This window comes from Trachymyrmex septentrionalis, unplaced genomic scaffold (assembly GCF_001594115.1).
Source record: "Trachymyrmex septentrionalis isolate Tsep2-gDNA-1 unplaced genomic scaffold, Tsep1.0 scaffold40, whole genome shotgun sequence".
NCBI classification, from domain to species: Eukaryota; Metazoa; Arthropoda; class Insecta; order Hymenoptera; family Formicidae; genus Trachymyrmex; species Trachymyrmex septentrionalis.
Window position 1 is genome coordinate 2,835,375 of NW_017305569.1, and position 17,815 is coordinate 2,853,189.

At 33.1% G+C, this 17,815-nt stretch overlaps 2 protein-coding genes and 1 pseudogene across 2 annotated transcripts in view; 2 read left to right on the plus strand and 1 right to left on the minus strand.

The window, feature by feature from the left end:
* The first annotated feature begins 6,520 nt into the window (after window positions 1–6,520).
* LOC108751091 (protein abrupt) overlaps window positions 6,521–17,815 on the plus strand; it is a 121,247-nt gene continuing 109,952 nt past the window's right edge. Inside the window, exon 1 of the mRNA XM_018491048.1 lies at window positions 6,521–6,534. The gene's annotated coding sequence lies outside the window, so the exon portion shown is untranslated. The remainder of the gene's footprint in view (window positions 6,535–17,815) is intronic.
* On the minus strand, window positions 8,228–14,933 carry LOC108751094. The gene is made up of 3 exons (XM_018491061.1): window positions 14,646–14,933; window positions 10,783–11,413; window positions 8,228–8,332 (listed from the first exon to the last, which is right to left on the minus strand). The coding sequence occupies exons 2-3, from the start codon at window positions 11,026–11,028 to the stop codon at window positions 8,228–8,230; spliced, it is 351 nt and encodes a 116-aa protein (XP_018346563.1). The 5' UTR covers window positions 11,029–11,413; window positions 14,646–14,933.
* LOC108751095 lies at window positions 14,318–15,096 on the plus strand (annotated as a pseudogene).

A 17,815-nucleotide genomic window follows, 5' to 3' on the forward strand; every position in this document is an offset into this window, starting at 1 on the left:
GGCATGCGCGAGGAGCGTTTAATCCTCTTAGAGGGTGGGTAAAGATGCAAGGAGCGTCTGATTGCCTGCGGAAGTGGGGAAAGAAGAACGTTACCAACTTCCGTGGTATTAACTCATTACGTAACACGTTTTGCTCGCGAACAAGACAACTCCGGCAGTTAACGACCGAGCTAACGACCCCAACGCACCTTGCGCCCCTGTCTGCTTATCGCACCACGAAACCGCCTCATCTCGCTGTCGAGCGAAGCACTTCCATCAAACTAAGCCGCGATCGTGCCACCTCCTTGCGTGTTTCACGCGACTCTTGTCCGCGAATACAATACTTGATCCTCCTCGTGAATCTTTCCAATTAAGCGGCAGAAGCCCGATCAGGTGCATGAAGCATAAGAGGGTGCACGCTTCAATCGTGCTCGTGCTCGTGCTCGTGCTCGTGCTCGTGCTCGTGCTCGCGCTCGGTTTCGTTCTTGTGTTCCGTTTACTTGGACGAAAGACATGACGCGATTATGTGCGAAGAGTGGTCCTAAGATCCTAAGAAATATTCTCATGACTTTCTCTTTTTCCGCCCTATTCTCCACTTCATTCTTTGTCTCTCTCTCTCTCTTTCTCTCTTTTTCTCTTTCTTTCTCATCGTTCACCTTGCACGTCCTCTCTAATGCAATCCAACGGCACTCGCGTTATAGTATTCCAAGAAGAATAATAATTCTGCAATTTCGGAGGCACGCGGCTTACCAAAGGCTTTTTTCTTGCAACTAATTCCGCAGGTGTACCGAACGAGAAGCAGAAGCGGCATCAGCCGCCGTCATCGTCGTTATTCTCAACGGCACAGCGACGACGTTTTACGTGAAGCTTAAAACGGTCTCTCGTCAGTTTTTTGTTGAAGGTAAGGTAGGCTTGAAGTTGCCGAACAGGATATACAAATAATGCAATGTTGTGGATAATAGGATAAAGATTTTATGCTGCAATCGGAAAAGGGTAAACTTGATAAAATAAAAGTAACAATAATGAAATAATATAATGATCATCATCTTATTCACTAAATATTGTTATCAAAGTAGAGTATTTATTTCACGTAATAAAACGATAATGATAACCTAAAAGTACATGAAATTAAATTATAATGTAATATATCGATGAATTATAAATTATAATTTTTATATCATTATCCCAGCAAACATAAAGAGTTACATACAACGTACTTGTAATTTCCCAACTATATAACTGTAATATAATACATATGTTATATTGTTGAGTGGAAAATACAACTAATAAGTACGTTGTTACATGTAATTTATGTTTGCTGGAACATTTCTTAATCCTATGTGCGTTAGCTGGCAAGCGTAAGGCATAATGCCTTATACATTTGAACGTGAACCCCGGATAGCAGACAGAAAAAAGAATTTAAAATGTGCAAGCAAAGAATGAGGAATATATTAGATTTTTTATTTATTTTCCTGTACTACCTGAACTAGTGCAATAAGTTGAAGTGAGACATAATATACGTTTGTTTTCATTTCAACTTATTGCACCGTGTGTAGCAGACAGGAATAAAGAATATACCTATTGTATGCTGCATCTAAATAACTTTTCCTTTCATTTTCCTACGGATCCGGGTCTATAACAATAAAGGAGTAAAATATTCTTAAGAATCTAAGTAAAGCTCGAGGTCTTATTGTGTAAATAATGCAATTCTTTCTAGTCACTCAACTTTTTATCGCTTTTGCAGTTTTTGCAATTCATTCTTCTTTGCTGTATCCGACACACCATGTATGCAATATATCATCTTATAATATAGGATAAGGTGATATAATTTTGAACACATAATAGCGTTCTAAACAAAATAAAATTTTAGAATCTAATTTTCAAGATCTAAAATTGGCTTTTTCTGTTTAGGTCTTTGAACTTAAATTTTAAGATATTAAGTGGAAATTAAAAGGGATTATAAATAATAACGTATTATATGAACATTGGCAACTGATTCTGAGCTTTCTTGTGCAAGAGATTCTGCTTATATTTAATTGATTTAATTAATTATATTTGGATTATTGCAATTTTTAGGATCTTATATTGTATTGAATTTGCAGCTTAGATTATTTAGACATGTTATGTTCACATAATTGCAATGTTCAATTTTAATTTGACCATTGTCCACTTTTTGAAAAAATTTTGTCATCATGTATTTGTCAATGTTCCTATCAGCGTGACTGGCGGATGCCTCTATTAACTTCATAAATAAAAAATTATAGACAAATTGATTTATAATCGCAAACTTTATTTGTTTAATATCGTTAATTAATTTTTTGTCACAATTATATCTGTGTTTAAAAATCATATATTATGTACCATTTTTGCAATTTGAAATTTTATTGCGATTTAATATTAAAAGAATCAATCGGAATTGAAACGTATGTTTTAGAATTATCATTGTTTATTGTTTAATACTTTAAGATTAGATCTTGCTTGGTTCGTAATTAACGCGTTTTTTAATTTTTTAATTAATTTTTAAATTAAATCTTTTGTATATTCGTTGAATTTTAGATAGAAATCTTATTTTGTTCAAAATTGATCATGTTCAAAATTGAATCTTATCTTATATATCCTACATACTATTTGCGTCGATTTATTCAATTACTTATAAACTTAAACATTTCGATTGTATTTAATACAAAATAGTCATTTTTTTATATATCGTTTTGAATAACTACATCTTACTTGTACAACGGCAATAAAAAAGAAAGAGTTGATTTACTTGATTGTATTATTTACACAATAAGACCTCGAGCTTTACTTAGATTCTTAAGAATATTTTACTTTATTGTTATAGACCCGGGTCCATAGGAAAATGAAAGGAAAAGTTATTTAGATGCAGCATATAATAGATATATTCTTTATTCCTGTCTGCTACACACGGTGCAATAAGTTGAAATGAAACAATTAAAATTCAAAAATATTAAGCGATTGATGTGTATAGGTTGATGATTTGATAATGAGAAATGTTTCTATCATAAACTATCTGATCGGAATTGCTAATTTGAGTGGTGAATTTTATATTGATAAGTCGGTTTTATATATATATTATATATTATTATATATGTTATGCCTTTGCGTTGTGCCTTAATCAGTTCTATTTATTAAAAATGTGTTATCGGCTAAAGCGTTTTGCCATATCGAAAGTATGAAGGATTAAATTAGAAATATTTCTTAATGGAATTTATACAAGCCGACTTGTAAAGTGATACGCACTTTCTCATCATTTACACACTGGTAATCCCGGAATCTATAAGCGCAAGCAAGCCGTCAATTAAATCATGCGTAAAAGTGGATAGAACGATAAAAAGACGAGTTACTTGGAGAGAATTCGAGATCTGAAATAGAAAAGATCTTATATCTTGCTTTAATTGGTCTCGTTAACGAGCACGTGTTCTTAAGTTTAATGAAACATCATACATGTATTCCTCAAGTATTTCGAAAAAAGACTCTAAAACTATTTAAACGTTCATAGTATTAAATTTCATAGTATTAAATAAATGTGATAATAAATAACCGTAATATATCTACGACTTATAGCCATTATTTTTTACTTGTCTTCATAAGGCGTTTAAAACGGAAGACGTTCCGCTTTAGCAGGTGCATCACGCACTCAAAGTATTGGATCAGAATACAACTGCGAATTCGAAATCAAAACTCATGGTCACAGAAGGAAAGACGATCGAAGACCGATTTACTCATACATGAGTCCTGGTATGCTTTGTGCTTATTGGCTATGCGCCAACGAGTACTCAGATGCCACGTCGCACCTTAATAGTATGAATTGCCTCGTGCTATTTAATGAAATACGGGATATTGGCATTTTGAATATGCTATAAATATTATATATTAAAACTAGACTCCTTGCAAGGTAAAAACCTGTTTTTAATATATGTATGTTCTTTTCTATATGTTTATACCTAAATACCGAAGATTATCATCTACAGATATTCCACGGAGAACATTTAAAGTTAATATCGCAGATACCTACAATAACAAATTTGATGTAAAAAACATCTTGAAAGAAAATGGCAGAGACCATAATAAAACTTGTGCTAAATTCATAAGTTAATCTTTTTAATTCTCTCTGTCGGTCATAAGACAACCCCACTATTTAAAATAAAAAAAACCACACGAACACAATTTAGAACAATAAGTATTTAATTACTAAAGACATTAAGGTATCATATATTAGATGGTATCCTCAGGATTCGCAGATAGCCAAGAGCGTAAGTTGATATCCTTGCAATACACTGACAGCAGTCTATTAACAATAATTTCGACTCGGTCTAAGAGACACGGTTGGTGGAATCTTTTCTCGGTAAACGAAGAGGGAATGGAAAGAAGGAAGAAAGGAAGGAAGAGAACGTCTGTGCAAACCCGTTTGGCCGTTTAGCAGTCCCTGATTACTGAAGCAGACTCGGTTCAGGGATCGAGACGCGCTCACAGGCAAAAATTCAGCTCTTTTGCTCTTGCCGGTTTGTATACTGACCTATATTCGTTGGAACCGGGTCCGCAGACTTGAAACTGCTACAAAGATCTACTACCTTGAAGAACTTCTTTGCGAGACGATGAGAGACCACCTCTACCCATAGCCTTTTATCTGTTTCTACATTGATTCTCACTAGTCAACGGTGTTTTTCAGACATATATGTACGTACGTATTTATTATGAGTTTCAATACATGCGTTTTTCGGAGTTTTTAAATATATCTTTTTTTTTTTTTGTAAAAATATTTACTTTTTTTCTATAAAAACATAAGTACAAATATTTGTATAGTGATTCTCTGAGTTATTAAACTTATAAATAAATATAAAAATTATGCGATTCGCGTCCAGATCTATTCTTAGAATGCCAAGAATGGATATTAAAATAAATAATCACAAAATTGTCACTGGAACAATAATAAATGTAATTATCTTCTTAACGAATTTTATAACAGATTGCATATCTTTTTTTATAGAGAATATTTGTTTTTTATTTTTATTTTGACGTAATGTACCGAAAGAGTAAGTTACTATCTAATATATTTAGACAATGTTATTTTACTTTTACTCTCTTATTTGTTTTTCCATTATGATAAGCATGAAAAATGAATTAGTGCTGTACCGCACGTCACGTATTATTATCTTATAAATTTACAGGAATAACAGCTCAGATTATACATTTTCCGCCAAAGAAATTTAAGCGTGGGTGGTCCTTTAAAATCTCCAACATGCATATACATGTTTCGAGGTAGTGAAGCTATTACTGGAGTAATAATTTGCTTTTTCGCATGCAGATCGAGAGATATTAATTGCGTGTAGTAGCGAGTAACAACGTTCTACTTTCAAGTTACACGTGTGCGCATTGCAGCAATTAGATGTTAATGCTAACGCAACCTTACGTCAATCGAAAATTTCCATTGCAGATTTCCTCAATGTCCGCCTCCCAATCCAGTTTTATGCTCTTACGGTCAAATTATATAATCTAACATAAATATGTAATTAATGCAAATAAATATGTTTTTAATTTCAATTAATACAGACATTGTGGCTGTGTACTGATACATTTAAAACTTTGCAAAGTGTGCTAATTTTGTTATAAACTTATAATCATATTATTTCTTGTTTTTTGATATTTATCTGAATTCTTGCATAATGACGAGATTTTTAAGGTACACAATATCTTGCAGCATAAATATATATTGTAAGATATACATATATTTCTTAAATAAGCTCTTATTTTCTTCTATTTAACATATATATCTTAATCGACCTTCTTTTCTTCAAATACCCTATTTGATATTATTAAAAAGTTTTTAATTCGTTATTTACATATAGAAATGTCAAACATAATAGATACTAGCTTTATAACTTTTTTAGTAAGTGACAGTATTAGAGAGAAGGGGGGTCATCGATTCGATTTCCATTCGCTGCAGTGCAGCACATATGACGCATATAGTCGCACACTGGCACATCCGCACACGTACATATTGACGATAGTCGTGGAGAATTTTGAAAACATACACGTGGCACAATTATTCTCAACGATATGATTTTCCGACGACGTTACAAGCCCTAATTCTTTTCCGGACCGTACAATTTTCATTCTCAAATAATAGGCTTATCAATTATCGCGTATTAAAACGTAATAATCATGGAAAAAGACCGAGTCGACAGATTCGATTACAAGCAATAACAATCAATCGTTAATATCTGCCCACAATTCCATTCGAGGCTATACACGATTATCGTATCATACGCAGTAACTACACAGTTAAGAATGTAATGCATGTGCGCGGTATTTGCATAATTACAGACAATTATAACGAAACGTATAAGATTCCTGAATGCGCAATCGGTGTGAGTGAACGGTGTAATGATAAATGCGCATGATGAATGCGAACACGCCCGTGCCCGTTACCTAACAATATTGATTAAAGGAACGACTCCTCGAATCCGCTTTAATCAATACAGCCATTAACGCGGATGATCGCGAGCGAGAGGCATTATAACGATTATAACTACAGTTCGACAAGTCGACAAGCTGATGCAGCTTAACATCTTAATAAAATAATCAAGGCGAATGGACTCCAGACATATTCGTGTGGATAGAATTTTCTGTATATGTTTGCGAAACATTATTTGTAGATGAAGAACATTTTATGTTCACTTCGAATAGTATTATTTCTGAATAAAAATATCAAACATTGATTATTAAATCCATGATGTCAAATTATACCCAGTTTGAATTATTTTTAATCATTTCTGTAGGTCGCCACTGTTTTTACTCAATATGTTAATTTAACTTTATATGTTGTTAATAAAACAATGGAGTTTAACAATTTTACAAATTATGTTAAACTTTATTCAAATTTAGTTTATAATTTACCAAGTGGATATGCTAATATGCTATACTTGTTTACTTTAAAATTAACTACAGAAATAGATTAATTTACATTTTGACACACATGGAGGCTTATATATATATAAAATAACAAAATGTTATTTATTATAACTCAAAGGATTGGGTTATTGTTGCTCCTTTTATATCTAACAGTGTTGGACGTCACAATGTTATGAGAAAGATTGACTTTCACACAAAAATAATAATAATAATAACAATAAAAATAATAAAGGAGCGCGATTTGTTTAATAATTAAAATTTAATTCTGTAGCTTCAGTTAATCGATCTTAAGAAATATATCAATTTTATAACTACACTTTCGATCCTTGAAGGTAACATACATTCGGAATAGATATAACTCGAGATATAAGATCTGTCAGTAAAAACTCATTAACATTAGAGAGCCTGAGAGAAATCAAATTGCCCTACATTCTTGATCTGACTCCGACAAATCGGACGACGCGAAAGTCGAATTCTCGCGATAGTCGAATTATCCACGTGAATGGGTGTGCAATAGTACGATTATACGAAGATATATATCAGTGTAATTGCGAACATTAGATTCAACGTGACGACTCGTTTCGCTAACCACGAAGAAATTAATCAACCTTGCAATGAAGCACTGTTGCTCAAATATGAATGGTTTTAATAGTCGTACACAAGCTAAATTTTATTTCTTAATAAAAAACGGTAAGTAAAATCGATATGTAATTATGTTACAATATAGGTACCTATATCTATGTATATGTATATATATATATATATTTGTTAAATATACCTATATCTATATATGTATACTTCTGTATCATAATATATATAGATACCTAGATAAGATATCAGATCTATTGATAATCAAAAGAACATTTATCATATTTGTACATCTGCAAAAACTCAACGAATACCATTTAAGATTTATATTGCATTATATTCAAGCAAACTAATACATCGGAATCGTTGTCGTAAGAGACAGAGTGGCCCAGTTTTGCGAGTCGTGCGTCATACACGCTCAGTGAAAAAGCGTCCTCCGAGAGAGCAGATTCCATTTTCCACCTTGTCATCCCCTCTATCTCACCCTTGGGCTATGCAAGGTTTTCCATCCCTCTCATTAGCGAGTCTGACCCTCGAGAAGCGAATAGCAGGGTAGAGCGTCACGATGAATACAGCTACAAATGAGAGAATTCTGCGAATGTGATGTCGAAGATGCCCCGCCATGAAAGATGTAAGAGCGCTAAATGAAGAGTACCGACACCGATTACCGGGGATGTCAAAGAGAGCGACTACTGTCATCAAAGAAGTCGATCCCTCACCCTTGATATCACAGTTTCTCACTCTCATCTTGTGCTGTACACACTCTCGTTTCGTCCTGTAACACGCTTGACCTCCTTTCAAGTTTAAAGGAAACTTCGTACAGAAGCTGGCTCTGCGCAAACAAGATTGTTTACAACTAAGTGATCCACCAACTATCGAACAGAGAAATAGCAGTTATGAAGAATAATATCCTTCGAGATATCCTACGATAAACATATCTAAGTAGTACTTAGACTTAATTCGATCTTTTATAAAAACTATATATTGTACAATATAAAATAATATAAATTAATACAAATTTTATTCAATGCGACTAGTAATTCACTATAAATAATGCTTGTGTTTTATGTCATTTTTCCATATAGTCGAAATCTCATATAACATAAGAATAAACAATGAATAAGCTTTATTAATATAATCATATTCTTTATCGTTTTTTGATCATTATTTTTGCGTTTATCGAAAGATATAATTTGTAATAAAATTTCTTTTCTTATGTATTCAATACATCATTATAGTAATTTGAGAACATTACTGAAAAAAATGACTTTATTTCACAATTGTATTTATTAAAATAAATATGGAAAAAATCAAATATATACATCCTGTTTTATACATTAAAAAGTAAAGCCAGTTTACAGAACGCTACGGGAATAGAGTAGTTTTGATTTTATTGTCCGATCACACATAAAGCAATCTCGATCGAAACATGGACATAAAAGTTCGCGACAGCAATATCAACGAGCACGTGTTTCTTTGCGATGAAGCGAGTCATGGCACGATTATATGGAATTCCAGAATTAATATGCACGCGCACGTGGTAGCAGTATCACGTAGTCCGCAATAAATAGTTAGTGCAGATCGTAACGATGATATTAATCAATGGTTACGTTAATTTGAATTTATTACTCGATAAGAAAACACGGAACATACTGTTGTAGTGATATCTCCGTATAGTAAGATATAAAGTTCCAATATATAAGATAGGAGTGCTGAGAGCATATCCGAACGAAGCGTAATGTTGTGCAATACGATATGCGCACATTATGGGATGACTACTACGGCGGTTTATCCATTAACGAGAATATCGGAGAATCCCAGTCTAACAATTTACTGCTTTTCTCACTAATTTATTGTCAGTGATTTGTAATGTAATATTAACTCTATATCAAATAAATCTTCTTATTCAACTAAATAATCGCCATTTAAAAATGAGATAAATATATCCTATGTAGATATAGGCGCAATATTACAGCAATATTAATATTATCATAAAATAATAATTTCGAGTCCCTGGGATAAGTTCAAAGATATTTTAAAATACTTGTATAATAACGTGTAAAAAATTCGATGTAACTTGCAAATTCAGTTCTACTTAATTTTGTGACTACATAAATAATAATATTTTATTTGTTATGTATATCAACAAATAGTATAGAAAAAATTAATAGAAATATTATAAATATCGTATTTTACAAAAAAACAATCTCGTATAAATATCCTGATTATATCAAATTCTTCACTGCACCGCTAAATAGATATTAAGCGAGAGAGGGAGACAGTATATAATATTATCATGTAGAGAAACCAATATGTAGGATGGAAACTGCTTACAATATAAATTTCGATAGGATTTGAAACTCTTGTTGATGGTCCAAGTTCGCAACTAATCCTCATTTCTAGTAACGCGAGCGAAAGGGGAGGGTAATGCTATACAAATAGCTGTTTGAGTTTAAAATGGACTCGCGGAAGCGAGTTTTTAATACAAACAATCGCGCTTTCCTTTTACAAGGTACTTGCAACGGTGCAGTTGCAAGATATAATGCCGCTGAGAAAGAGTGGAGAAAAAGTAGAGACAGCCGTTATCACGCTGCGCAACACTCTATTTTGCTGGTGACAAGGCATGTCATAATTATCTCGAAGTCTTGAACTTACGTTGCTTACTTTGTGCAAATTATTCTTTTTAATATTTAATATTAAATACAAGATTACTTATGCTTCAATTTTGCAAGTAATCAGTGTATAATCATAGCTGAACAGTAATTTAATTCCGAACAAAAAAAGCATATTACATGGGTTTATCCAAAAGTTATATTATACTTATTTGAAAATATGTACTAAAGACATTTCAATAATTACGCCATTAAAATGTAAGAGTTTAACATGTATTGATATCTAAAAAATATAAAAAGTCTAATATATATTAATATTTTCCTATTGTTTAATAATAAATTTATATGTAATTTTCAAGTCTTAATATGTGCTATTCTTTTTAAAGCTTTAGTTTCAAATATATAAGTATATTAGATATCTTATATTACAAACACCTCATTATAGACAAAGTCGTGCTATTTTAAAAAGTATCTATACTGTATACTGATATATCATATTTTGGGTGCATTCTGTTTCCATCCTCACGCTGCAAGCATCAGCTCATCCTTATTATCTATCAAATACTAAACAAAGATAAATGATGCTTACAAGCGCTCTAAGCACAAAACGGAACGCACCCTTTGAAAGAGTAACTGATCTATTGTCTTACGAAAGGAAGGTGCGACTCACCGGATTGTTGGTAAGATTCGCCGAGGTGGATACAACAGCGGTAGAACGATGATCATATTCTTCCGAATAGTCGTCCCGATACGTTCTACTAGCGGTGGGTCCCTGACCGTCCCTTTCGTCGAGGGTGTCTCGATGGAAGTCCCTGAAATCCCTGAGATGTTCGCGCAAGTCCCGATAATCAGTGTGGTAACCCTCTTGGTAGTCGCGGCTCACGTGGTCACGGTCTCCACGAAGCTGCCTCGACATCGCCGTTGGCTCTTCCTCCTCTGAGTCGAGCAGCTGCTCGACTCCACCGCCACCTCCACCACCTCCAGCACCACCTCCGCGTCGGGCGGGATGACGCCGGAGGTCACACCATTCTATCTCCTCCTCCGCTCTACCAGCGATTTCGCCCCGGGACAATCGAGCCGTGCTTGTTGACCTCACAACCGATCTGCCTCTGACCTCCTGCCCCCGCGGCCCGCCGGGGGGCTCCACCACATCACAATCAAAAGCTATCCTTCCTGGAGCTGTTACGATCCGATTCTTACTTATTCACCACTTGTGTCCTCTCTTCCTGATGCTTGTGTTAACTGATTTTAGGGAAGTAGGATGTGCGCCTAATAGAATTGATGAAATTACTACCTGCGAACTAACAAGAGAAACAAAATTTTCAGATAATTGTGTATTCATATATACGATTTTAATAAATCGTTTATTATTCTCTTTTCAAATCAGTTTCTTGCAAAGCAAGATACATATATGATTAAAAATTGAGATCAAATACCAATTCAATGAAACCACGCATCACTCTGTATCAATTAAATATTGTATATAATTTTTATATATAATTTTATTGTATATCATTTTATTAAAACAGTTTTATAATTATATACTAATTACACACTCTTACTAGACAGAACATGGACAAAACAATGTATATGTATGAACTGTAAAACATTAATCTTGGTCAAGTAAACAAGTGGAAGCGAAGATGAATGAACTGCAATACGCACTTATTTAAAAGGAACATTGAAATGTTGTATCACTGATAAACTTATTTGACAAACTAAGAAAAATTTCTTAAATGCAATTTTAACATTTTGCCAGTTAGATACGCAAGCACGTGCAATTATAGATTTATCCTTTTTAATTTTCTAAATAATAGTGCAAATTACATGTTAATGACAACTACAATGGTTACACTATTGTTCATTACTTTTTGTTGTCAGATAATTAACACGTTAATATATAATTATTTATAACGAAATTGGATAAAAAAAACTGCAGAAGAAAAACATGCTTATCACTCTGTTTCTTTTTCAGTAAATAATGTTTAATTAAGGAAAACGATTTTTTTCAAATCCAGTGAATGTGAATTTGCAGAAAAATTCAAATAATTTTAATAGCACTTTTTAATGACATTTTAACGAATAAGTCATAAAAACAATTTTTTTTCCTCTCATTTAGAGTTAATTATAGATACAATATAAATGGACTGTACATTTCTACGAAGTTGCTGTATTATTGGTTTATAAAGAGTGAAGTAATTTGATTCATATCGTTCTTTCTCTAAAGTATCGAGTTAAATAGAGATATTGATATAATTTAATTCTCTCTAACGGAGTACAGATATCTATTAAAATCAGGGAATAAGCAATTTATATTTACTACTTTTAAGTAAATAAATCTATATTCCAAATAAAGTATAATTTAATAATTTTTTCATATAATAATATATATGTCTATAGTAATTAATACCATAATTTAGTCAATTCTTTACTTCTCTACTGGCACTACAAATACATAATTTTACTTGATTTTTTTATAATCACCGCAAGCACTACATATTTAAATAACGTCCTATCTCTAATTATGTAGTTTTGTCGAAATAGAAATTATTCATTACTTGTGGCTTTAATTAACAGAAATTATTCAGTTTCATTCCGTCATTGTTGTTTAAACAAGCAGAAAATTGATGGTATTTCATTAATTTAGCTACAAATTATTCAATTATTTAAATAGGACTGCAACACATAAATAATACTTCAACGCACATGATGGGGTGTCCCCTCGATTGTTCTCGATTAGTGGCACGTGTGTCGAATGTATTATCGTTAACAATCGGTAATGTATTGGATTCTATATATTGCAGTGATCCATCATTCTTCAATGTTATTTTGTATACGCACTTGAAAAAGTCGTATAATATCATAACTCTTTATTGTTTTCGCTTATAATAAATTTAATTTTATATTATTATTATGTAACGTACACAATACAGATAATTCTATTTATCGAATCGAAACATATTTCGCGAACGCGAAACGTGCTCTTTTCTTCATATTCAGCCGTCATGTACTGTTTACACGATCTTCTATGGTTTGCTTCCTTTCCTTTTGCCCGGTCTGTTTACTCGCGAAACTTTGTTTACTTCGTGACTTCGCGATTCCCGTGGTATCACAACAGTATTGGAAACGGAAATATCACTCACTGCGCTCTGAATTTATTCGAGCGAAACGAGCATTCATGTAATACGAGTGATTATTATCTTATTCATTATCTTATTGTGACTTTAAACGAAATTACCTCGTTTCTCTCTGCGAAGTTGTACATTTCATCGGAAATGTCGATGTATCATTATATTCGAGAGACGTAAAACGTTCCGATAATTGTGTAAATATAATTTTACGACAAGCTCTAAAAGTCAAAGAAAATTGCAATTATCTATCGATCGAAGAAATAACTTTACTGATCTCTTAATGCGGAAGTTGCATCTTCCAGAACAGCGATAGTCGGGCGAATATTAAAGTAGACATTCTCATAAAGTTCTCGTATTCAGCGGCGTTATCATCACGACGATCGTTACCACGATAACGAGGTCGACCTAGTGCCATCAAATCATTTGTTCGTTAATTAATAGCATTACCATTGGAAGGCGTTGTCCCTAGACTGTCGTTATATGTGAATGATTGATTTCTCTTTGCCAAGGTCAGGTACATAATTCGCCGAATATACGATATTAATAACTTTCCAGATCATTACATCGCTAACAGTTAAATTGAACTTTTATTCTCTACAAATATTTACAATTGCACAAATAAGGAGAAAAATAATAAGTATGCATTAGTCATGTCATTTCAAAGTAAACGGTTTCTAAAGGAAATTTAGGAATGTTAAGCAACAATTTATAAGCAACAATAAATTATTTGAACAATTATATTAAAAATAATATCATAGTATCAGAGATAAAATATAATAATAATAATAATATTGTATGAATCTAATGATAAAAATACTATTAAAATTATCGAAAGAAAATGAGCTAAAATAGACCATTGATAAACTTTATTAATTTGCGTAAGGGTGTACGTGGCTAAGAGGAGAATCCGATGCGTAAGATCCTGTGTGATGGTTCACGGAATAGAGAGGGTGGTGACGGAGCTCGCTTAAGGTGGGGTAAAGTTAGGTCACGCCGCAGACCGCGAATGTAGGGCTGTAGGTCGCGCCCGGTCGAGCTCAGCTGGGCCGCGATCCGAAGAAGGGGTTGCAGCTTGCCTGTGATCAGACGAGCGCGGCGCGCTACTTCCGTCCACTCTCCACTGCGTGCACCGGGAAATCATCGTGCTATGTGTCAGTGGAAAGCGCCGGCAAATGGTTAGACGAATGTTAACGCGATACGACAGTCTACAATCGCGATTTACATCAGCATGTGGTCTTATCGTTGTGCTTTTCTACGGGGGATATCTGGACCAATTCCACGATGATGACCGCTAAATTTCGGAGGTCATGGCGACCTTGTGCGCTTCTCTTCCCCATCGACGTTCTCAAACGATTGCCATCGGTAATTTTAACTTTCCCATACAAATATTTTCGAAACTTACGAGACTTTTCTGCGAGCATAACTTCCCCCGACGTTTTTTTTAGGGAGACTGGAGCACCACTCGGAGCTTGTCACTTTCGCGCGCGGATGTCGCGACGTTCGCGATCAGAATTTAAACGAGACTCTCGCGGGGACGGAGATTTCACCTGTTCACGGACACGACTCGCGGGTAATCGGGAAAATTTTCGCGTCGCACGTTCGATGTCGACGTAGCGGTCACTACGTCGAAACAACAGCTCACTCTTAACGCAACCACCTCGATTACCCTCGGTAGACTACGGTTCGTATCGTCTTGGCTCGGCTCGCGGACCATGACGTCACGCGGACAGACGAAAACCCCGGCGGTCTGGGGTATCGATCGTATGCGCTGGCGCAGCCGGGGCTTCGCGCCGCGACGCTGGATAATCGGAGGCAGACACGGGACACGTGGCTGACACTCCGAAAGATGACAGTTTGGGACTTGAAGCTCACAGATGATTCTTCGCGGGGCTTTAATCATTATTAAAATCCAATTCTATAGTAAACTCTGATATTCCTCGTTAACTATTTTTTTTTTGTAGTTATATAAAATGTTGAAATTAAAGCTTTTTATATCAGCGATACGATAAATCTTTTATCTTATAATGATGAGTCACCCAACGATATTTTATGTAAGCATGAATATAATGGAATAATTTGCTGATATAGAGGAAGCTTCTCTCAAAAGCTTTTTATTCATTGACACTTCACTGCACTGAATTGCACAGTCATTGTCTTTTAAGAATAATTATTGTAATAATGTAACAAAAATATATTGGAATTAATTCATAATTTGGATTATTTAAAGATGTGGAATAATAATACCATTGTTCGCCACATAATTGGCGGTAGACAGTTAGAACTTTTCATTCTTAAAATATCCACATATTGTCATGTACGCCTGTCGATATTCCGATACTTGATTATTCAAATATGAAATTCGATTTATCGCAGTGTCGACTAACGCTATTACGGCGGTGAAATGATTTTTCATTAATCTGTTGATTCTCTTTATTCTTGCTGGATTTAAAGGAAAAAAAATCGCAATGAATAATTGTAATTGAGCGATGAATGGCAGTGATAGCAAATTGAAACAATATATTAAATCTAAATAATACTTCACTAAACAACGCAATAATTTTTTTAAAGACTCAAACCAAGAATTAAAACTAATTAATTTTTAATTAGACCAATGCATACTCGTCGTTCGCGTAATTCTATTCAGAAAACAGATATTGCATATATGTGGCTTCGTTTTCCCTGAAGCTATCGTACTACCTGTCAATTCGATATTTCTTCATTCTAAAGCTCTCATTCTGAAACTCACATTATCATGTCTCTCTCACGATGCTTTATAAATTGTGCACATCATGATTATTTCAAAAATAAAATAAAGGAGAGACAAATAATACTCAATATAAATTTAATATTTCTAAAATAGACCGGTGTTGCGATGAAGAGAATTATAAAGAACAATAATATTCGACAGAAAAAAATAGCTTATTGTCAGTAAGATTTAATAATTGGTTTATACACTTGTTGTTAGAGTTAACAAGCAATTACAAGTAAAAATTAATTATATAAAAGAATTGCTTAAGCTGCTTTTTCAAGCAATTTTTATTTCTCGTTAATCTAATTATATAATTTACTATTAATTGTTATTTAAGTACCATTTATATTTTTACAAGAAAATATTAAAATATATATTTTAGTTTTACATTAAAATTATATAAATGTAAGAAATTATTTTATTTTCTGATACTTTATAATTATATTATAAATGTATCAATATTATTATATTTCCAGTAATCACGTTTCTTTCAAACAACATAATTTTTATAATTAAAACAACACATTAATTAAATTATTTAAGTTAGTTTTATTGTTAAAATTTTATTACAAAATGCCAAAATATCAGTAGATAACGATAAAACGATATTATTAATCACGTTAATTGTATTGTTTACTATAAAACCAATTAATATAATATTACTTTTATACTCGCAGCAAATAAATCATTTATAAAACAATAAAAATTTCCTCGAATATGTCTCTGTTAATTTGCCAACACACACACATATAAATATCACTAAAGCAATTAAAATACAATACTTGTCACGAGCATTGCGTTATCATTATAACATAATAATAGAAGAATCGTGAGATTTTATTACGAATACAGTTAACTGTTCATGTTGCAATCTGTATAGAAATAGAAAAAGAAAGACAAATTTATATAAATTATAAAAATTCATTTAAAGAAGATAAGAAAATGATAATATAAAAAAAATATGTGAACATTTTAATTATTTTCATTTTTTTTTTAGTAATTAAATGATTATTCTTACTAGAAAAATTCTATCCAATGCTAATTGAATATGCGAAATGAAAGGAAATCTATTGTGTTTGAAAAAGAATCGCAATATCTGTTAAAGCAATTTCAATTTTGCAATCCTGCAATTGTGCAAAAATGCAACACCGACATCTATCGGAGGGAGAAAGAAATAAAATGAAAAGGAGTTGAAAATGAAATAAGTGCGACACTTTTCCGTATATCAGCGCACTTTCCTCTGCAATCTCTTACCGTTACCTTCAGTGATAACGCTGAACCGATATCTGAGAATGTCTCCGGTTAGTCACCACCTCTTGGTAAACTTGCAGTCGCGAATTGTGTTCCGGGTGTGTCTTCAGAGCGGGATATCGATCGCATCGTTAAGGGTGGTAGAGAGAACTATGGCTTAGAGAGAGAGAGAGAGAGAGAGAGAGAGAGAGAGAGGGAGAGAGAGAGAGAGAGAGAGAGAAAGAGAGAGGGGAGAGAGAGTATGCTGTTGGCGTCACATACTGACGACTGCATCTAGAACGTATATATATTTACATCAGTGGAAAAATATTTGAGAGACACAGAAAAATTACTACCATGTTTAATTGTAATCTGCGGATATTTTTTACACATCAAAAATATTTTATATGATTTATAAAAAGTACGATTTTATATATAGATTTTATAAATGGAAAATCGCGAGTGAAAAATATCGAATATGAATTAGCTTCAGTTGAAAATATAAAAAAGATAAATATATAGCGCACTGCGGTGTTAAAAAATATACGTACATATAAATACGTATATATAAATACATATTTTTATTAATAATT

Excerpts from the sequence above, each read along its gene's own strand:
- LOC108751094 (XM_018491061.1), bottom strand. The coding sequence starts at position 11,028 with ATGTCGAGGCAGCTTCGTGGAGACCGTGACCACGTGAGCCGCGACTAC. Across the intron at positions 8,333-10,782 it reads CGAATCTTACCAACAATCCG|AGCCAGCTTCTGTACGAAGT; the intron begins GTGAGTCGCACC and ends TTGTTTGCGCAG.